The following is a 21,906-nucleotide window of genomic DNA, read 5'->3' as shown; positions in this document are numbered from 1 at the left end:
AGGATGGTCTCGATCTCCTGACCTCGTGATCCACCCGCCTCGGCCTCCCAAAGTGCTGGGATTACAGGTATGAGCCACCGCGCCCGGTCTGTTTTTTTATTTTAAAACAACTGCAAAGTGACAGAACATTTCAAGAATGGTACTAAAGAAAATCTTTTTTATATCTCATTATTCATCTTTTTTCTTTTTTTTTTGAGATGCAGTCTTGCTCTGTCACCCAGGCTGGAGTGCAGTGGTGCGATCTTGGCTCACTGCAACCTTCGCCTCCCTAGTTCAAGAGATTCTCTTGTCTCAGCCTTCTGAGTAGCTGGGATTACAGGCGTGCCCTCCACACCTGGCTAATTTTTGTATTTTTAGGAGAGACTGGGTTTTGCCACGTTGGCCAGACTGGTCTTGAACTCCTGGCCTCGGCCTCCCAAAATGCTGGGATTAGAGTTGTAAACCACCCCACCTGGCCTTTCCTTTTTCTTTTTAGACAGGGTCTCATGTCATAAGAGACACTACCCGCCATTCCCCACCACGGAGTCCCACCTTACTCAGCTCCACCTTGTGGCTTTAGGACTGAATTGTTTAGAAAGGGGAGGAGAAGGGACCACCATTTGCTCTCATTGAAAAGATTTGTTTTGGCCAGGTGTGGTGGCTCATGCCTATAATCCTAACACTTTGGGAGGCCAAGGCAGGAGGATAGCTTGAGCCCAGGAGTTCAGAAAATACAGCCTGGGTAGCATAGTGAGACTGCCATCTCTACAAAAAAAGAAAAGAAATTAGCTGGGCATGGTGGTGCATGCCTGTGGTGGTCCCAAGCTAGTCAGGAGGCTTAGGTGGGAGGATGGTTTGAGCCTGAGATGTTGTGGCTGCAGTGAGCCACGATTGCACTCCTGCACTCCAGCGTGATGACAGAGCAAGACTCTGTCTCAAGAAAAAAAAGAAAGAAAGAAAATACTTGTTTCATTAACAATTCTTTGCATGTGGGGAGCCCTTGTATTTAACCTATTTAAATAAACAAATCTTAATTATGACTACCAGCATTTCCCCAATCTTTTGTCTCTGCTATTATAATACCATTTTTTAAATAAAATGTTTATACAGTTAGGATGCCTTCTTCCTTGCAGCAACACTTACTTTGCAAATTTGCAGTTGTATTTAGGCTACCACCAGCAACTCTCTTGGCAAACATTGAGCAACTCCTACCACAAAAATTAATGAGTAGAGAGACAAGGTCTATACACCTACTCATTTTGTTCTTCCTTTATCAAGTTGTGGGACTCTGGGGAAGTGATCCAGGGGACATCTACAGAAACCAAAAATGGAGTTTTGTAACACTGTGAGTTGTTTGTTCTTGTGAATAATAGGATCTTCTTGACTAGACTGAAGGCTTCAAGGAAGCTGTGTCTTCTGTTTTGTGTGTGCACCCTTCGAGGTTCTAAACATGATGCTACATGAATATAAGGTGTTCCCGGTGCTTGTGGGCTGGCAGAGCTGTGAGGGCTTCATTGGGATGAACTGGGAGAAGGAGCCTGGGTTATAAAATTCAGTGGATGCTTCTTGGGTTTTATCTTCCTTGACCTCCCCAGACTGTAAATTCCTCCTTGAAATACTTGCTTCTGAATCACAAAGTTTCTTTCCTACCTCCCTGGCCGCCTTTTCTTAGCTGCCTTTGTGTGAGCCACATGCTCTCCCCATCCCTCCTGACAGTGAGCTTTATTTATTTATTTATTTATTTATGTATTTAAGACACAGTCTGTCTCTGTCACCCAGGCTAGAGTGCAGTGGCGAAATCTCAGCTCACTGCAACCTCCGCCTCCCTGGTTCAAGCAAGTCTCGTGCCTCAGCCTCCCCAGTAACTGGGATTATACACATGCGCCACCGCACCCAGCTAATTTTTGTATTTTCAGTAGAGACAGGGTTTCACAATGTTGGCCAGGCTGATCTCAAACTCCTGTCCTCAAGTGATCCGCCCACCTCGGCCTGTTAAAGTGCTGGGATTACAGATGTGAGCCACTGCACCCAGCTGACAGTGAACATTTATTGGGCACATTCCGTGTGCCAGGCACTGGTGATGCTGCATGTCCAGCAGTGAGTACAACGGATGGAAAGCCTTGTCTTCACTGAACTGAAAGGAAACGAGGAAAACCCCCTCCCTTGGGTGTGAGCCTGATTCCTTGTTTCTGCATCACAGGGACAACCTCAGCTGCTCCCCAGGGTGTGCTGAGCACTGCCTGCTCCTGCAGGCCTTGCCGGGCCTGTGAAGGATGAAGGCAGCCTCTTCCCTGCAAGGTTCTTTCCTATGCAAACCCAAAAGTATCTGAGACAGAGCTCAATCAACTTAGAAAGTTTATTTTGCCAAAGTTAAGGACACAGCCTTAACATACAGCCTTAACACACAGCCTCAGGAGGTCCTGAGGACATGTACCCAAGGTGGTCGGGGTACAGGTTTTTATTTTTGTTTGTTTGTTTGTTTTTTGAGACAGGGTCTCACTCAGTCACCCAGGCTGAAGTGCAGTGGTGCGATCTCAACTCACTGCAGCCTCTGCCTCCCGGGTTCAAGCAGTTCTCCTGCCCCAGCCTTCCAAGTAGCTGGAATTACAGGTGTGCACCACCATGCCCAGCTAATTTTTGTATGTTTCGTACAGACGGGATTTTGCCATATTGGCCAGGCTTGTCTTGAGCTCCTGACCTCAAGTGATCTGCCCAACTTGGCCTCCCAAAGTGCTAGGATTATAGGCGTGAACCACCATGCCTGGCTACCGCTTGGTTTTATACATTTTAGGGAGACATGAGAAATCAATCTATGTGTGAGACTGATCAGCCTTGCACTGAATACACAATTTCCATGTGAGAAGGGGGTAGAGGAATAGTCACTTATGCCTTAGTCTGGCTCAGTGAATCTACATTTTTACATAAACAGTAGGGCAAAGGAAGCAATTAGATACGCATTTGTCTCAGGTGAGTCTCAGAGGGATGACTTCGGGTTCTGTCTATCCTTTGTCAGGCACCCATGAAAATAAGTTGTCAATTTACATTGCCAGGGTGAAATTCAATAGAACTGTTTTAGGGTAAAGATGTTGAAGCCCACAAGGAATTCATCTTTTAGCAATCTTATTTGGGAATAAAATGGGAGGCAGGCTTGCGCAGTTCCCAGCTTGACTTTTCCCTTTGGCTTAGTGATTTTGGGGTCTATTTTTGTGATTTATTTTCCTTTCACACCTGCGAGGGAGACTTTCTGATGCTCCTGTCTCTGCCCTGCAGTCCCCTCTCATCTGCCAACTTCGTACTTTGGCTGCCCTGCCTTCTGTCCCCCACCTGCAGCCCCACTGATCTTCCTAAAAGGCAGGTTTCACAAATCACTCACTGCTCAGTACCTTCTGTGATTTCCTGAGGCTCCGGGATAAATCCAAATTCCTTCACATGACAGGAGGGTCCCCACGAGCCGGCCTCTGCTTTCCCTCCCAGCCCCGGCTCCCACCACCTCCTGCCTCGTGTCAGGCTCTGCAGCACGGACAGCTGGTGCTCCCTAATATCTCCCTGCCTTGCTCCTGCTGGCCCCTGGGTCTAGAGGACCTTCTCCCTCCCCAGCCTGCTTCTAGTCTGACCCCTACTCTCCTTTTAGACTCAGCCCCTTCTCCTCCTCCACCCTGAGTCCACGGGCCCGGGAGCGCTAAGCACATGGTGTTATAGTTAACTATTTACTTTTCTATCTTTTCCTGGAAGACAGACATGATGGTAATTATGCGTTTAATGTCTGTCTCCTGGGATGGTAAACCCCTGCGAGCGTGGGCTGTGACTGTCTTATTCACCACTGTTTCTGGCATGGGGCACGGAGTAATAAACATGGCTAACGCTTCCACAGCGCTAACTGAACCGGCCAGAAGTATTCTGAGAGCCTTACATGCATTAACAACTTTAACCCTTACTACCACTCAGTGAGGTACTGTAATATTATGAGATATGTATTTGGTCTTCCTCTGGTTTCCTGGCATACAACTTCTAAAATCCTTGGACTCTCCAAAGAGATAAATGTGTTTTTATAGGCTGGAGAGTTGACTGATGGCCAGGCATGGTGGCTTTGGCCTTGCACAGCAGCTCACTCCTGTAATCCCAGCACTTTGACAGGCCAAGGTTGATGGATCATTTGAAGCCAGGAGTTTAAGACCAGCCCCGTCTCTACAAAAAAAAGAAAAAAAAAAAAAAAAAAAGATTAAAAAATTAGATGGGCGTGGTGGTGCTCACCTGTAGTCCCAGCTACTCGGGGGACTGAGGTGGGAGGATTGCTTGAGCCCAGGAGGTTGAGGCTGCAGTGAATTGTGATTCCATCACTGCACTCCAGCCTGGGCAACAGGGCAAGACCCTGCTTCCAAAAAAAAAAAAAGTACAGAAAAGATAAAGAGCAGAAAGCCTCTCTTTCATCAAGGCCACCCCAAGGCACAACTCCAGAGGGCGCCATTCACATAAAATATAGTGCGACAGTCACTCCCACTCAGGCCCCAGCCTCTCACTTTCCCCTCTGAGGGCACTATGGATACCAAGCTCTTCTCCATCCTTCCACAGATGTCTGCGTGGATGTGAACAGAACATGGGCATGTCGGTTAATAGAGAATTCTCCACCTTGCCTTGTTAATTTTGCATCATTGGGACATTGTTTCAGATAAGGTGTGTAGAGTAGCCTCATTCTTTTTTTTTTTTTTTTTGAGACGGAGTCTCACTCTGTCGCCCAGGTGCAGTGGCGTGATCTCGGCTCATTGCAACCTCCACCTCCCAGGTTCAAGCAATTCTCCTGCCTCAACCTCCCAAGTAGCTGGGATTACAGGCATGCACCACCATGTCTGGCTAATTTTGTATTTTTAGTAGAGACAGGGTTTCTCCATGTTGGTCAGGCTGGTCTCAAATTCCTGACCTCAGATGATCCACCTGCCTTGGCCTCCCAAAATGCTGGGATTCCAGGTGTGAGCCACTGGGCCTCACCTTTCCTTCCTTCCTTCCTTCCTTCCCTCCCTTCTTGCTTCCTTCCCTTCTTCTTTTTTTTTTTCAGTTGGGTCTTGCTCTGTCACCCAGGCTGGACTGCAGTGGTATGATCATGGCTCACTGCAGCCCTGACTTCTGGGCTTAGGTGACCTCTGGGCTTAGGTGATCCTCTCCTCAGCCTCCCAAGTAGCTGGGACTATAGGCATGCGCCACCACGCCTGGCTAATTTTTGTATTTTTTGTAGTGACAGGGTTTTGCCATGTTGCCTAGGCTGGTCTCAAACTGCTGGGGTCCAGCGATACTCCCACCTTGGCCTCCCAAAGTGCTGGGATTACAGCCATGAGCCACTGTGCCCAGCCTGTTTCTAAATCATTTCTATTACAAACAGTGCTGCTATGTACTCAGTCATTTCATCACTGTTTGAGCACATCTGTAGGATACAGTCCTAGGATTGGATTACTTGGGTAAATAGAGACATTAGTTTCTAAAGGTGGAATTTCAGAAATCTGTGACAAGCATGCATAAGATATTTTTACACTGAAGTTTGAGGCGTGTCAGATCCAGCTAGAAGTTGACTGTCTGTAGGGCTCCTCTCTGATATATTTGATGTTAGGGAATGATGTTTCTGGGTTTGATAGTTTGTTCTCTAAAGAGAAAAGGGAGAGCTCACAGCAGAAAGGTAGCTTTTTGGATTCTAGCCAGGGCTCACTAATTGGATCCCATCTCACTTCACTTCTAGAGGAAGACCACTCAGGAAAATAAGATACCTGGTCCATGCAGCAGTGGGTTCCCTAGTGCCCTGATAGAAAGTTTGGGAAGTTTAGGATTCAGTCCCTAAAAACATATGGACTGAAGAGGCTCTGGCCCTAAAATCACCTTGTTGGGGATAGTGGGAAGATCCCTGCTATTTTAAAAATATACTGAGGATGTGATTCCTAACACCACAAGATGGGTGGGTGGGTGAATGGATGAACGGTTGGGTGAATGGATGGATGGCTGGGTGAATGGATGGATGGCTGGGTGAATGGATGGATGGCTGGGTGAATGGATGGATGGCTGGGTGAATGGATAGATGGATGAACGAATGGGTAGATGGATGGATGGATGAATGCATGGATGGATGGATGGATGGATGGATGGATGGATGGATGGATGGATGGATGACTGGATGGGTGGATAGATGGATGGATGAATGAATGGGTGGATGGATGGATACATACATAGATTCATACATATAGAAAGGCAAATAGTGATCAAACAAATATGAACTTAGACCTGCTTTATTATTAGGTAACTTCTTTGAGCTCCTTGAACCTCAGTCTCTGACTGTAATAGGATTAACAATGCCTTTTTTTGTGTGTGGGACTATAGTGACAAACCAACAGATGATGTACGTAAAGGCCCTAGCATGGTCCTGGCACACAGTGGGTACCCATATATGGTGGTAGTTGCTATCATTTACTATGAGTGGGCACTCTCAGATTGGTGTACATTGAAGGCTTTTTTTTTTTTTTCTTTTTACTTTGCAGGAGCCAGGTTACACCCTGTTTGACCCTGCCTTCAAAAGGATGACACTGTAAGGTAGGGGCTTTCAGCCTTCTTTCCCTCCCAGCATGCACGGTGGGTGACACTGGGGTGCCTGACACACTTCCAGCATGCATTTCACAGGGCATTATTTCTGGCAACACTCATTTCTCTCCAGGCCAGGAAGGCAACCTAAAATCAACTTACATTTACATTAAAACAATACATAAATAAAGGAAAGAGAAGGCAATAACCCTCAGACTTTGGTCTCCTGGCTAAAATGTATTTGCAAAACAGCACACAGCTTGCACCTGCTGCTCTCTAGCATAATAATGAGAGTGGGTGGAGGTACCTGTGGGATGACCTATTCCAGTGGGTTTGGGTAAATGAAGACGGTTGTCAGAGGGGTGGCTGCTATTCCCCACATGGTTATGGAATGCTTCTCTCTTGGGCCTTTGCTGTGTGCCAGGCAGAGGTGCGAGGTCCTCTCTGCAGTGTGCAGTGACCCTGGGGAACCACAGACATTTAGGACCCTGGCTGGTAGCTCAGTTGCTTGACTAAGGGGGTCAGGCTTGCCAGGCCCAGGCGTTAGGCAAACCCAGGCCTGACCTGCCAAAGCAGCTGCTTTAAGCCTCAGAATCTTCCACTGGGCAATGGAATCCTACCTCACCTGACTCCTCCCAGCACCCCCTCCCCTCAGTCCGTGGGGACTAAGTGTTCTCTCCCCTGTGTCCCCATAGCACTTTGTTCCCACAGCTATTAAAGTACTCATTGTTGGCTCTAAATACATCTCTCCTCCTTCCAAAGCAATATTCTTTTTGTTTTGTTTGCTAGAGATTTTATGCAATCTCAAATTCTTTGTTAAAATGGCCCTGAGGTTTACATTATTTTCTATCTAGGAGATCAGAGTTGAAAACATAAATTGGTGGTTTGGAATTCCACTGAGTTCTTCTCTTTAGATAGAAAGAATTGTGGAAAGTCAGGCTTGTCCAGAACCCTCACTATGGGCACTGTCCTTGAATCCTGCTCTCATTCATTCTGCAGTCAGCCAGTCATTCAATGAACACTTACTGAACTCACACCTTTGTGCCACTATGCTAGGTGCTGGGTATATTTGGATGAAAAGGACCTTGGCTATGCTTTAGAAACTAACACAATGTGGTTATCTAGCTTTAGATTTTGCTGACATACTAAAATCTATCTTTTTTTTTTTTGAGACAGGTCTCACTCTGTCGCCCAGGCTGGAGTGCAGTGGCATGATCTTGACTCACTGCAGCCTGACCTCCTGGGATCAAGTGGTCCTTCCACCTCAACCTCCCAAGTAGCTGGGACTATAGGCACGCAATACCATGCCTGGCTATTTTCTTTTTTTTCTTTTTTTTTTTTTTTTGGTAGATGTGGGTTTTTGCCATGTTGCCCAGGCAGGCATGTCTTGAACTCCTGGCCTCAAGCAATCCTCCTGCCTCAGCCTCTCAAAGTGCTGGGATTACAGGCATGAGCCAACACACCTGGCCGAAACCTCTTTTTTTATAGCATAAGAAGTCAATTTCGGCCAGGTGTGGTAGCTCACGCCTGTAATCCCAGCACTTTGGGAGGCCAAGGTGGGCTGATCACTTGAGACCAAGAGTTTGAGACCAGCCTGGTCAACATGGTGAAACCTCGCCTCTACTAAAAATACAAAAACATAAGCCAGGTATGGGGGCACATACCTGTAATCCCAGCTATTCAGGTGGCTGAAGCATGAGAATCTCTTGAAGCCAGGAGGTGGAAGTTGCACTGAGCTGAGATCGCGCCACTGCACTCCAGCCTGGGAGACAGAGTGGCGAGACTCTGCCTCAAGTAAAACAAACAAAAAAGAAGTCAACTTATAGGATTCCCTTCTGAACACAATTTCCTAGAGATTTGAGACCACCTCTATTTTTAAAAAATCATATTTTTTAACTTTAAACTGTGATTTAAAAAACACATTCTACTTTTAAAAAGCTACAACATCTATTTACTCGCCAAAGATTGTATAAGGCACTGTGCCGAGAGAGGGGTTGGGGAAGCACAAAGAAGAAAATACAAAGTCCCAGCCGGGCACGGTGGCTCACGCCTATAATCCCAGCACTTTGGGAGGCCGAGGCGGGTGGATCACAAGGTTAGGAGATCGAGATCATCCTGGCTAACATGGTGAAACCCTATCTTTACTAAATATACAAAAAATTAGCCGGGCGTAGTGGTGGGCGCCTGTAGTCCCAGCTACTCAGGAGGCTGAGGCAGGAGAATGGCGTGAACTTGGGAGGCGGAACTTGCAGTGAGCCGAGATCGCGCCACTGCACTCCAGCCTGGGCAACAGAGTGAGACTCTGTCTCAAAAAAAAAAGAAAACACAAAGTTCCTATACCTTCTAGAAACCTAAATCTAAATAACGGAAGTCGCATGTCGACAAAACTCAGCCTCTTATTTCACTTGCGACTGCAGTGGTACTCATTCGTCTGTTCATTCAATCGTGTATATCTGGGGCACGTGCTATGTGCATAGGCTGTGATAGGTGCTCTGGAGCCTGTGGAAGAAGTCTCACATGTGTCCGTGCCTTTGACGCCCTAGGGAGAGAAGGGAGTTCAGAGTCAAGTAGAATAGTAGGCCACGGTGACTCCTGGCCAAGGAGCCCAGCACCAGCCTTTTGGAGAAGACTTTGCAGCTTCAGAGAAATGGAAAGCCCTTAGGGGAAGGAAGGGGGACATTCAGGTTTTCGTTAGGAATTTCTCATCAGAAACTGTGATGTGACAAGGGGGAGAATGGGTTCCAAACAATGCCCACCGCAAGGCAGGCCCAGGAACAGAGCCAAGAAAGGGTGGGATATGATGTGGAATGTGATGCTATGTGAGGCTGAATCTGCTGCCTTCAGGGTCCACCCTTTCTACTTTGTTCCCTTTTCTCCCCTCACCCAGATTCTCTGCTACTTATTCAAGGTGACACAATGCCCTTCACACTCCACCTGAGGTCCCGCCTTCCCTCTGCCCTAAGGAGTTTGATTCTACAAAAGAAACCAAACATCAGAAATACATCCAGCATGGCTGGGGGTAAGTGGTGCCAGATAGTTTAAAAAAAAAAAAAAAAGAAAGTTCCTAGGAAATACCAGCTGTGTAGGGCCCACAAACTCCTGAGACTTCTAGATTCTGCATAGGAAACAGAAAGTAAGAGCAGAATGATATTAGCTTCAGTCACTACTTAACTTCCCAGAAGAAACTGGAACCTTGGATTAGACTCAAGGTGTGGAAACCCATCAGATGGATCTAATGACACCCAGTTCTACTTGGTCACCTGAGCCCCATATGGAGAACCACCAGTGGGCTCAGGTGATGAAAAGGGCACCTTCCCAGAAAAGTGCCCCCAGGTTACACTGCAGTTTAATCAGATTTTGATTCAGAACAATTCTTCCTACCTTTGACTGGTCTTATTCTCTGGGTGGCACCCATCTCCCCACTGTATTCCGGGAGTGAAACCGAAGGCTCTAAAAGATCCTGCAAGAGAAAACAGATACCAAATTTGTCATTGACCTAAGTCCAAGCAAAATTTCACATTAAAAAAGACTCTTCTGGTTATGGTATAAGTGCTCAAGGAAAAACCATCAACACTGTCTAAAGTACTAGAGCAAGACCATTTTCCTTTAGTTTATTAACATGCCTGGCCTCTGTTGCTGTATATGGGCTAACAGAGTTAACTGTTGACTAACAAAGCACTCTTAAACTTAGTGGCTTAAAACCATAATTCTCACAATTCTGCAATCAAGGCTGGTCTTCGCAGGGCACCTCTTCTGCTCCATGTGGTGTCTGTTGGGGATAGACCATCCAAGATGGCTTCTTCCTGACATGTCTGGCATCCAGTGGGATGGCTGGAACATCTGAGACTGGCTGAACATTTCCTGTCCATGAAACCTCTTCAATAGTGATAGCCAAACTTCTGTACATGGGAGCTCAGGATGCCATGAGACAGATTCCAAGAGAATAAGTCCTAATGCCCAAACTCATACCAAGCCTCTGCTTGCATCACACTTACTAATGTCCCATTGGCCAAAGCAAATCACATGGCCAAGGCCAGAGTCAATGGGGAAGGGGCTACAATGGGGTGTGAATACTGGGGAGCAGAGTTTATATAAATTGGTGCAAAAGTAATTGCAATTTTTGCCATTTTTTTTTTTAAATAAAAGTAATGGCAAAAACTGCAATTACTTTTGCACTACCTAATATATACATAGAAAGCCACCAAGGTATTAGTCTACAACAACCCGTTATATATGAGCAGCGAACACCAGCTTAACCCCAGGTTGACAACTGCTTGCTAAGACTCTGGGGAGGCAACAGAGCGGATCAGCCAGGGCCTTGGAGCCTGGAGGGAGAAAGCCTGAGTGTGAGTCCTAGCTTCACTCCTTACTAGTGAACTGCGACCTTTCTAAGCCTCACCTACACAATGAAAGTAGCAGCAGAACCTTCCCAGTGGGACTGTCGGGAGGGGCACCTGAGCTGTTCCCGCTGCTGTGAAATGCTCCTCAAATAGAGAAGCTCATTTTACCAAACAGCTGGAAAACTCCAGCTTGGAGCTGTCTTCTGGGGGCTTTCATTCAGATTAGAAATGTTAAAGGGTGTTTTTTCCTCTCTCTTGTCATTAAGTTAAAAAAAAAATGATTTTGAGGTAAAAGGACTCAGAGAAATTACTCAGTTTATCTACAAAGAAAAGTGTCACTGCCTTCCATGGAGCCCAAGGCACCTGGGGGATGCACAAATCACCAGACCATAAAGTATCCTCCAAAAAGGTGAGGCCTCCAGAGTCCACCATCCTCTCCAGAAAGAGACCATGCAGGCTTCTATTCTGTGTCTGTTACTAATGGGGACAACTTGGGGACTTTTCTATTCATCTCCAGCCATGGAGATGAACAAAACCAAAACATAGTACCCTGCAAAGTTCATTTAATTAAAAAGAAAACAAAGGGCCAGATGCGGTGGCTCACGCTTGTAATCCCAGCACTTTGGGACGCCGAAGCGGGTGGATCACCCAAGGTCAGGAGTTCAAGACCAGCCTAGCCAATGTGGAGAAATCCCATCTCTACTAAAAATACAAAAATTAGCTGAGTGTGGTGGCACGCGCCTGTAGTCCCAGTTACTTGGGAGGCTGAGGCAGGAGAAGCACTTGAACCCAGGAGGCGGAGGTTGCAGTGAGCCGAGGTCACACCATTGCACTCCAGCCTGGGAAACAAGAGTGAAACTCTGTCTCAAGGGGAAAAAAAAAAAAAGGAAACAAAGAAGCTTTGTGCACATACCATCCTGATTTATTGTATTAAAAATACAATTTGTGCTGGGCGCAGTAGCTCACGCCTGTAATCCCAGCACTTTGGGAGGCCGAGGCGGGTGGGCTGCCTAAGGTCACGAGTTCAAGATCAGTCTGCCCAACATGGCAAAACCCCATCTCTACTAAAAATACAAAAACATTAGCCGGGCGTGGTGGCATGCGCCTGTAATCCCAGCTACTCAGGAAGCTGAGGCAGGGGAATCGCTTGAAACCTGAAGGTGGAGGTTGCAGTAAGCCCAGATCCTGTCACTGTACTCTAGCCTGGGCAACAGAGGGAGACTCCATCTCAAAAAAAAAAAAAGAAAGAAAAAAATCCAGTTTGTTCTCACAAGGGGCTTTGGTGGTAAGAAGCGGGTGAGTAGGGAGTGGGAGGCCTCTAAGCCAGCTGAATCCCCTCCCACCTTGCTCCAGATCATTTTCAGAGCCCTGCTGGGCTTGCTTGAGACCGGCATCAGGTTCCTTGGGCTTTCGGCAGCTGGGGGTGTCTCACGTGTCCTCATTTGGAAAGTCTGCTTGTAGCATTGGCAGGCACTGTGGCGACTATGATAATGAGCTCCGGGCACTGCGTTTCGAGTAGGAGCTGGTCCTGGACATTCCCAACAGATGGTTGCATCTGTTTCACTCCCCAGTCCCTGTGGAGGACAGCGCTCCCCTCCTAGGGAAACCCAGTGCCTGAAACCCAGCGGAGGCCACTCCGTGATGAAGTGAGGCGAGCTCCACAGGCACCCATCCCAGGTTTAAATGCCGGCTGTGCCATGCAGCAGCTGTGTGACCCTGGGAAAGTCACTTCATCTCTCTGAGCCTTGTTCCCCTCATCTATAAAATATAATTACATGTGCAGATGACTTGGCATGGGGAGTCCGGCACATAAAAAGCACTCAGTAAATATTCGCCAACAAGATTATTGCAGGAGAGAAAGGGACATGGGTTGATACAGCAAATCTGACAGGGAAATTGTCCTCAAGGGTATTTCTCCAGTAGAACATAATTATTATTATTATTTTTGGAGATGGATTTTCACTCTGTCACCCAGGCGTGATCTCAGCTCACTGCAGCCTCCATCTCCCAGGTGCAAGCAATTCTCCTATCTCAGCCTCCCAAGTAGTTGGGATTACAGGCACGCACCACCATACCTGGCTAATTTTTGTATTTTTAGTAGAGATGGGGTTTCACCATGTTGGCTAGGCTGGTCTCGAACTTCTGACCTCAGGTGATCCGCGAACCTCGGCCTCCCAAAGTGCTGGGATTACAGGTGTGAGCCACCACACCCGGCCCAATAGAGCATAATTATGTTTTTCTTCAGGATGGTCTTAATTTTAGAATATTGTGAAAAGCACAGAGAAGCAAATGACCAGCATGCACAGCTCTGTCACCTGAGGCATTAACTTGTAATGTCCTTCCTTCTAGTTCTAGTAGATGTTCTTTGGTGTCTGCACATTCAAGGGTTAGGTATTTATTGTAGTCTTCGCTATCTGGGCTTATTTATAGCCCTCTGTTTTGGGAAGGCTTTCCAGTTACTTGAAAGGATTTGAGTGTTGTGATCTAAGCTGTTTCTGCTTTAGGGGGCACCTAAAGCCCAGTAACGCTGTCATTCTTGCAGCCTCAGTACAGGTATGGCTTTGATGGTCTTGGACAAGATCTAGGAAGATTCTCTGGTTTACCAGGCAGAGACTCTTGTTCTCTTCCCTTATTTTCTCTCAAAGAGTCTCTCTCTCTCTGTTTTGAGCCACCTAAAGCTGGGGGTGGAGTGAGACAAGCACCCCTGTAGCCACCACCACTGTGAGTGTGCTGGGCCAGACCTGAAGCCAGCACAGCACTGGGTCTTACCCAAGCCCTGCCGTAACCACTCCCTGGCAACTGCCTATGTTTGCTCAGGGCTGTAGGGCTCTGCAATTAGCAGGTAGCAAAACCAGCCAGGCCTGTGTCCTTCCCTGCAGGGCGGTGAGTTCCCCCAGGCCCTAGGTGAGTCCAGAAGAGCCGTCTGGGCGTCAGGGACTACAGCCAAAAACCTTAGATGTCTACCCAGTGTTCTATTGTATTGCGGCTGAGCTGGCACTCAAATTACAGGACACAGTCCTTTCCACTCTTCCCTCCCCTTTCCTTCTAGTTCTTTCACTCACTGATTTTATAAAAAGGAGAATTCGTCCAATACATTGTTTCATTACCTAGTATAGTTCCTTTAATGACACATCACAGACATCTTTTAACATAATCATTACATATTTCTTCTGTAACCATAATTTTAAACATCTACACAGGATTTCATTGAACAGTAACTTCAGTCCCTGCTTCCTGAACACCGAGGTGCTCAATAACTTACATACATTACCTCCCTGAGGTCTCTTGGAGGTAGGCATGGTTGCTGCCATCTTATAGATGGGGAGGCCAAGGCTAGGACATGCAAAGCCACAGCCCAGGGTCACACAACTGGTCAGAGACAGGATCAGGATTCGAGCCCAGGTGTGTTTACTTCCAAAGCCAAAGGACTGCCATTGCGGAGGAAGGCTGGCTGCCCCCGGAGGAGGCTACAGCATGTAGTAGGATTCATTTCATGGCAATTCATCAAGCTGTAGGTTTGTGTGTGTTTGATTGAAGCATTACCTACACTTTTTTGAGTGGGGCTCTGCAATTAGCAGGTAGCAAAACCAGCCAGGCCTGTGTCCTTCCCTGCAGGGCAGTGTGCACTTTTTTGAGTGTAGGTGATGCTTCAGTCAAAATTTACATTAGGCCTGTTGCGGTGGCTCACACCTGTAAGCCCAGCACTTTGGGAGTCCAAGACAGGCAGATCACTTGAGCCCAGGCATTTGAGATCAGCCTGGCCACCGTAGTAAAACCCCATCTCTACTAAAAATACAAAAACTAGCTGGGCACAGTGGTGCATGTCTATGGTCCCAGCTACTTGGGAGGCTGAGGCATGAGAATCACTTGAACCTGGGAGGCAGAGTTTGCAGTGAGCCAAGATCAAGCCACTGCACTCCAGCATGAGTGACAAAGCTAGACTCTGTCTCTAAAAAAAAAAAAAAAGTAAAAAAAGAATTACATTGGAAGTTGGGTATGGTGGTGTGCACCTGTAGTTCCAGCTACTTGGCAGGCTGAAGCGGGAGGGTCACTTGAGCCCAGGAATTCAAGGCCAGCCTGGGCAACATAGCAGTCTTGCCACTTTAAAAAAAATCAGAAAGGGGCCAGGCGCAAAGGCTCATTCCTGTAATCCCAGCACCCGAGGCAGGTGGATCACCTGAGGTCAGGGGTTCAAGACCAGCCTGGCCAACATGGGCCACCAAATACACCAAATGTATTTTTAGTCTGTACTAAAAATACAAACAATGAGCTGGGCGTTGTTGCAGATGCCTGTGTTCCCAGCTACTCAGGGGGCTGAGGGAGGAGAATTGCTTGAACCCAGGAGGTGGAGGTTGCAGTGAGCCAAGATTGTACCATTGCACTTCAGCCTGGGCAACAAGAGTGAAACTCCGCCTCAAAAAAAAAAAAAATCAGAAAGTATCTGCCAATAAACAGCTGACTATACATTTTTCCCTTCTCCCACCATACCCAGAGCTCCGACCAGCCATCCTGGTGGTCCTGCCCAGGTCCCTTGCTCCAGCGTTTGAAAGATTCTGCCAGGCCAACACTGGCCCTCTGCCCCTGCTGGGCCAGAGTGAGCCAGAAAAGTGGATGCTGCCCGCTCAAGGTGCTGTCTCAGAGACCAGGTAAAAAGCTTGGGTTACTGTGGGTTAGAGCTTGGGAGTGTCCAGGTGCTGTAGCCAGGTGTCTCTGTTATCCAGTACCTCTCTGTCCAACCTCAGGGACCTTCACAGTGCCTGGCACAGAACCTCACTCATGGCTGTTGCTCAGGAACGAGCTGCCCTCCCCACCGTTCTGACCCCTTCCCCTATCACCTGGCCCCTGCCCTGGCTAAGATCTGTGGGATCATGGAGAAAGTCCAGCCCTGGAGAAATCCCACTGACTCCACCATCTGTCCACTCCATTGCCCAAGCCAGAAACCCGCCTGCACAGGATTAAGAAGAAAATAAAAAACACTTGCATTACCAGGACCCAGAGACAGATATTGTGTCTATTCTCCTAGGCTTTTAAACTAGAACCTATCTAGTAAATGGCCCCACTGATTCTGGGCCGGTGTACCTCTCCCGCAAGTCTACCTTTCCTACGGCACCAGCACAGACTGGCATCTTCCCTGGCCTAGCCCTAGTCTCATCCTTCCTTCCCCCACCCTGTCATCGTCTGCTCTCCTAGTAGAGTGACTTTTTCTAATGCTAAACCGGATCATGTGGCTCTCAGACTGGGTGCTCTGGTTCATGCCTGTAATCTCAGTACTTTGGGAGGCTGAGGCAGGAGGATGGCTTGAGCCCAGGAGTTTGAGACCAGCCTGGGCCACATAGGGAAGACCTGGTCTCTACAAAAATTTTTTCAAATAATTAACTGGGCATAGCAGTGCACACCTGTGGTCCCAGCTACTCGGGAAGCTGAGGAGGATCGCTTGAGACCAGGAGGTTGAGGCTGCAGTGAGCTGAGATCATGTCACTGCACTGCAGCCTGGGCAACAGCACAAGACTCTGTCTCAAAATATATATATATATAAAATAAAATAAAATTCTTCAGCATCTTCTCATGGCTTGGACCTCAGCCTGATCTCAAGATCCATGGTGACCTGGCCCCAGCTCAGTTTCTCCCCTGGCCCCTGACACTCCAATCATCCCCAACCAGCTCCCGAGACAGAAAGCTCCCCAGGAACTTTCTGTCATGATCATTTTAGGATGGGAAGGTCCTTTGGAGACACCATCTAGGTCCGCGATTGTGCCTTTACATTTTTCCCTGGTGCCTCCTGTGCTGCCAACTTGGAAACTCCTAGAGCAGATCGCCCAGTGGGCTTCCATGTGCCGCTTCCTCTGCCTGGGTGTACCTTCTTTCTTGCCCAACTGGCGAACTCCTATTCATGCAAACTCCTATTCATGCCTCAAGACCCAGCACCTAACTCCTTTATGGAAGAGAATTGATTTCCCCCTTCTCTGTGTCACGCTACCCAGACTGTTGACATTCACTGCTGTGTTGCCAGTATGTTTTCAATAGAGTCTCACCTATCAATGTAGGATTATGAGCTCTTTAAACGCTGGGCTGGGCAAGGCACGGTGGCTCACGCCTGTAATCCCAGCACTTTGGGAGGCCGAGGAGGGCAGATCACCTGAGATCAGGAATTCGAGACCAGCCTGGCCAACATGGTGAAACCCTGTCTCTACTAAAAATACAAACATTAGCCAGGGATGGTGGTGCAGGCCTATAATCTCAGCTACTCGGGAGGCTGAGGTGGGAGAATCACTTGAACCTGGGAGGCGGAGGTTTCAGTGAGCCAAGATCACACCATTGCACTCCAGGCTGGCCTACAGAGCGAGACTCCATCTCAAAAAATCAAAAACCATTTAAAAAAAAAAAAAAAAGACTGGGATGGTGTCCTCTCCATTACTCTAGCCCCATCACCTAGCATGTGCCTGACATGGAGGCATGGCTCAGTAAAAGAGTTTGGAGTGAGTAAAGAATAAGCTTGTAACCAAAGAAGTCTTTCAGCCCTACAGAAGAGTTTCCTCTAAGGGAAGAGAAAGGCCTCACCCACTGCTGGCACTGAGACGTTCCCCCAGGACACATATTCTCTGTCCCCTTTGGGCTGCTGGCCCTATCTCCATAGCAGAGAGGGCACCGTTTACTTTTCTTCTTTTTTTTTTTTTTTTTTTTTTTTGAGACAGTCTCACTCTGTTGCTCAGGTTGGAGTGCAGTGGCGCGATCTCGGCTCACTGCAACCTCCACCTCCCAGGTTCAAGCGATTCTCCTGCCTCAGCCTCCTGAGTAGCTGGGATTGCAGCTGTGTGCCACCATGCCTGGCTAATTTTTGTATTTTTAGTATAGACGGGGTTTCACCATGTTGCCCAGTCTCGTCTTGAACTCCAGAGCTCAAGTGACCTTCCCACCTCGGACTCCCAAAGTGCTGGGATTATAGGCATGAGCCACCGTGCCCGGCCACCATTTGCTTTTCTTGGTGGTTTGGCTTGTCTTGGATTGCGGGTATAGGAGACACACTGGGTGGGAGGTGGGGGTGTGTTCTATACATGCTGATGTAATTGTTTCTGATCTGAGGACATTTGAAGGATGCCAAGAAGGCCCCCTGCTGAAAACTATGCTCCCTACCCAGGTGCCAGGGCTGGAAATTTCAGCACTAAACATTCTCTTCTCTCTCCGCAGTCCTTCTATTGTGTATTATCAGGGGCCACAGTGAGGGTCTGGGGCCCTGCCAGCTTTCCCCTTGTGTCTACAGGATGGGCCATCCCCAGTTCTGGAAATACGAGTTCGGTGCCTGCACCGGCAGCCTGGCTTCGCTGGAGCAGTACTCAGAGCAGCTGAAGGACATGGTGGCCTTCCTCTTGGGCTGCAGCTTCTCCCTGGAGGAGGCCTTGGAGAAAGCAGGGCTCCCCAGAAGAGACCCAGCAGGTCACAGCCAGGCAGCTGCATACAAGGTAGGGACACAGCCCACCACAAGGGCAGAATGGCCTGAAAATGCAGATCAACTTACATCTTCCTGGGGCAGAGAGAACATGGGCACGGGAGGTGGAAAACCTAAGCTCCAGCCCCAGCTCAGCCACTTTCTAGCTGTGCAGCCCGGGAGAAATGATCGATCTCTTTGAGCCAGCTTTGGTCCCACGTACCGCTGCGACCGCCGTGAGCACCCAGTGTGGTCCTTCTTCATGGTTCAGTGCCGTAAACCAAACCCGCTTGGGATTTCTCTGGCTCCTTTAACTTCAGGCACCTCAGCAAGATTTTTATTAATCCTCCCTGGCTCGGGTGAGCCTCAGCCACGGGGAATGAGCCTAGCTCTGTCAATACCCAGGGATTTGTGGCAGAGCCTCGGCCAGGCAGTTCCTCCTGGGTTAGGTCTCTGTCCAGAAAGCCGGGTCATGTTCTTGGCCGGAGGTTGCCTCTGGCAGTCACAAACACAGCACAGCCGGCCTCTCTGGGACGTGCCTGCTGTGCCTCTTCCAGCCCTTACTTGTCAAGGTGAGTGCACTCGATTCCCTGGTTCCACAGACCCTTCCTGGACATCTGTTGGTGAAGTCTGAGAGTTCACTCTGCTCCAGCAGTGGTCAGCCAGCATAAACAGCCAGGCTCCAGGTTTCTTTATTTATGGAGGACTTGGATCAGAGATTTTGTCTTGGACTCTGGGATATTTATTAAAATGTCTTGGTTTGGGCTCCTGCCAGAGAGGCCCCAGCTGCCTCTGATCAGAAACAAAGCTGCCCATAGTCTGTGCTGCCCTCATGGGTGAAGTGTGTGCCCGAGCGGTTCTCTTGAAGCTAGGGAAGGGTGGGGATGGGACCCCAGCGGCTGGCGGGCACCCACAGCAGGCTCTGGCTCTGGAACACACCACTCTTTGTAGGAGGTGGGAGCTGAGAGGGCCCCATGGCTCCACATGCAGATTCTCATTTTAGATGAGGAAACCGAGGTCTAAAGAGAGAAAAGGACTTGCCCAAGTCCCAAAGCTCGATGGGAACCCAGAACTCCTGGCTCCCATCTGTACAATGGCAATAGCAGAGATGTGACAATTAAATGATGCTTTGCAGTCCCAGGGTCTGCTGATACGGAAGCTGTTTGTTGCCTACAGAGGTGCAAGTAAGTGCCCATAGTGAGTGCTCAACACGGCCTCACTGACCCCGATGCTTATCAAATAACTTTCAGTCTAATATCGACCCCTCTGCCCATGGGCTCCAGGGAGAGATGGCCAGGCAGCCATCTGGGATTCCATTGGCCACCCCCAGACGGAATGTGTCTCAGCCTTGGGGAGCACTGCCTGGGTCTGCCAGTGGCTCCAGCACGTCCCCTCTCCTGGGTGCTATTATGCAGACACTGCTGGCAGGCACACTGAGGTTCCATCCCGCTGCCGCCAGGGTGGTGATAGCAAGCTCTTTAGGTGGTGGCCAAGACTTCACAGTGGATTACAGTCCTGGCCATGTCCTAAATCTTTCATAAGCTCTATTGCAGGCACCAGAAACCATTCAGAAGGTGGGGTGGGGGAGCGAAACACCAATGAAAGTCACACCGATCAAAGCAGGCAATGTCTGTTAAGGCAGGAGGAACCAGGCCATGCTCCATGGGGTCTGGGGACAGGCTTGTCACTGGTGTGGATTCAGAAGGCAGAGTGGACACCAGCTCCTACTGTGATGTTCTCAGTTGCCTCCCTCTGCCCCTGATTCACCAGAGGCTGTTTACCTGTGCTCCACGGCCTTTGCAGTCGCTGGAGAAATTCAGAGCCTCCATATTGGATAGAAAAAAAAGTACATTTTTCTTTTCCCTCCCTCCCTCCCTCCCTCCCTCTCTCCCTCCCTTCTTTATTTTATTTTATTTTTGACAGTCCTTACTCAGTTTCCCAGGCTGGAGTGGTGCAGTGGCACAGTCACAGCTCACTGCAGCCTCAAACTTCTGGGCTCAAGAGATCCTCCCATTTCAGCCTCCTGAATAGCTGGGACTACAGGCATGCGCCAGCACACCCAGCTAATTCATGGGGTTTTTTTTGTTTGTTTGTTTGTTTGTTTTTTTGGTAGAGATGGGGTTTTGCTGTATTGTCCAGGCTGGTCTTGAACTTCTGGGCTCAAGCGATCCAACCTTCTTGGCCTCCCAAAGTGCTGGTATTACAGACACGGACCACTGTGCCCAGCCTCATTTTTGTTTTCATAACCTCAACCCACATTTAGCATTTCCTTCAATTATGAATGTAGGCAGCAAACGGCTGTCGTATCAGCAGACCCTGTGACTTCATGGCTGGCAACGGAAATCACAGATATCTTCATATCACATTAGAGTTCTTCCTGATGTCTCAAAAATGTCCTATGTGCTGAGCACTACTTCAAAGTTACAATGATAGTCGAACTGGCATCTTGTTCTTTAGGCTGCTACTGAGGAAGCATGCATATTGTCTCACATTTTTCCTTTTTTTTTTCTTTGAGATGGAGTCTCACTCTGTCACCCAGGCTGGAGTGCAATGGTGTGATCTCGGCTCACTGCAACCTCTGCCTCCTGGGTTCAAGCAATTCTCCCGCCTCAGCCTCCCGAGTAGCTGGGACTACAGATGCGTGCCACCATGCCTGGCGAACTTTTGTATTTTAGTAGAGATGGGGTTTCACCATGCTGGCCAGGCTGGTCTCGACCTCCTGACCTCGTGATCCGCCCACCTCGGCCTCTCAAGTGCTGGGATTACAGCTGTGAGCCACCATGCCCGGCCACATTTTTCTATTATTTGATAACTGTGCTTGCAGGATAATTGGTTTCCTTTGGAATCTTGTGCATTTTCTTGTATACAGTTAAAAGCATTACTCTGACCAGGGGTCCGCAGCTGTTCTAGTCTACCAAAGGGGTCCGTGGCACACAAAAAGTCAAGATTCCCTATTTTAAACCAGTAATTAGCAGCAAACTCCCCCTCTCTATGTCACATAAAAATAGAAGCTAATTTCTATAACAGCTACTCCTCCTTCATTTAGCTGCCTTGAACTCTTGGTGCTCAGAGCTTGGATCTGTGCTAATTCCATTTTTTAACATTTTCACTTGATTTTTTTTTTTTTTGGTCAGACAACAGTGCCTTGTGTTACCCATGCTGGCTTCTGCTGCCCTCTGGTGGTCACAATGAGGCCCATTCCCAAGGACAAGCTGGAAAGGCTGGTGCAGGCCTGCTGCTCCCTGGGGGGTGAGCAGGGGCAACCTGTTCACATCGGTGACCCAGGTCAGTGTCTCTCGCTCCTGCCCATGGTCTTGACAGCCTCTCTTGGAGTTGGGCCTGAGGAGCAGACAGGAGCTTGGTATGCTCCTGAGCTCCCACGGCTTGTCTTTCTTTTTACCAGGGGTCTCCAGGGGCAAAGGCCCTGAACAAGGCTCAAAGGCTCCGGCAGCTGTCTCGGGGCTGGGCTTACAGATGCCCCTCAGGTTTAAAGGTGCCACCCTTGGCAGAATAGCCAGTCTCACTGTGGTGTGAGTTTACATATATCATATCCTCTTGGGTTTTTACAGAGGCTTAATATATATATATAGGAAAAAAATATATATATATATA

At 48.4% G+C, this 21,906-nt stretch overlaps 1 protein-coding gene across 1 annotated transcript in view; it reads left to right on the top strand.

Annotated features, from left to right (window-relative positions):
• The window catches only part of LOC105517296 (chromosome unknown open reading frame, human C14orf159), a 99,895-nt gene that overhangs the window by 36,335 nt on the left and 41,654 nt on the right, over positions 1–21,906 (top strand). The window contains exons 2-6 of the mRNA XM_011949796.1: positions 6,492–6,543; positions 9,419–9,550; positions 15,364–15,517; positions 18,130–18,328; positions 21,429–21,579. Of these exons, the coding sequence (XP_011805186.1) occupies positions 9,448–9,550; positions 15,364–15,517; positions 18,130–18,328; positions 21,429–21,579 (607 nt within the window). The 5' untranslated portion in view covers positions 6,492–6,543; positions 9,419–9,447. The remainder of the gene's footprint in view (positions 1–6,491; positions 6,544–9,418; positions 9,551–15,363; positions 15,518–18,129; positions 18,329–21,428; positions 21,580–21,906) is intronic.

Source organism: Colobus angolensis, unplaced genomic scaffold (assembly GCF_000951035.1).
Source record: "Colobus angolensis palliatus isolate OR3802 unplaced genomic scaffold, Cang.pa_1.0 Scaffold3, whole genome shotgun sequence".
Taxonomy (NCBI): Eukaryota; Metazoa; Chordata; class Mammalia; order Primates; family Cercopithecidae; genus Colobus; species Colobus angolensis.
Note: the sequence above shows the minus strand (reverse complement) of the source record. Positions and strands in the feature narration are given on the sequence as shown.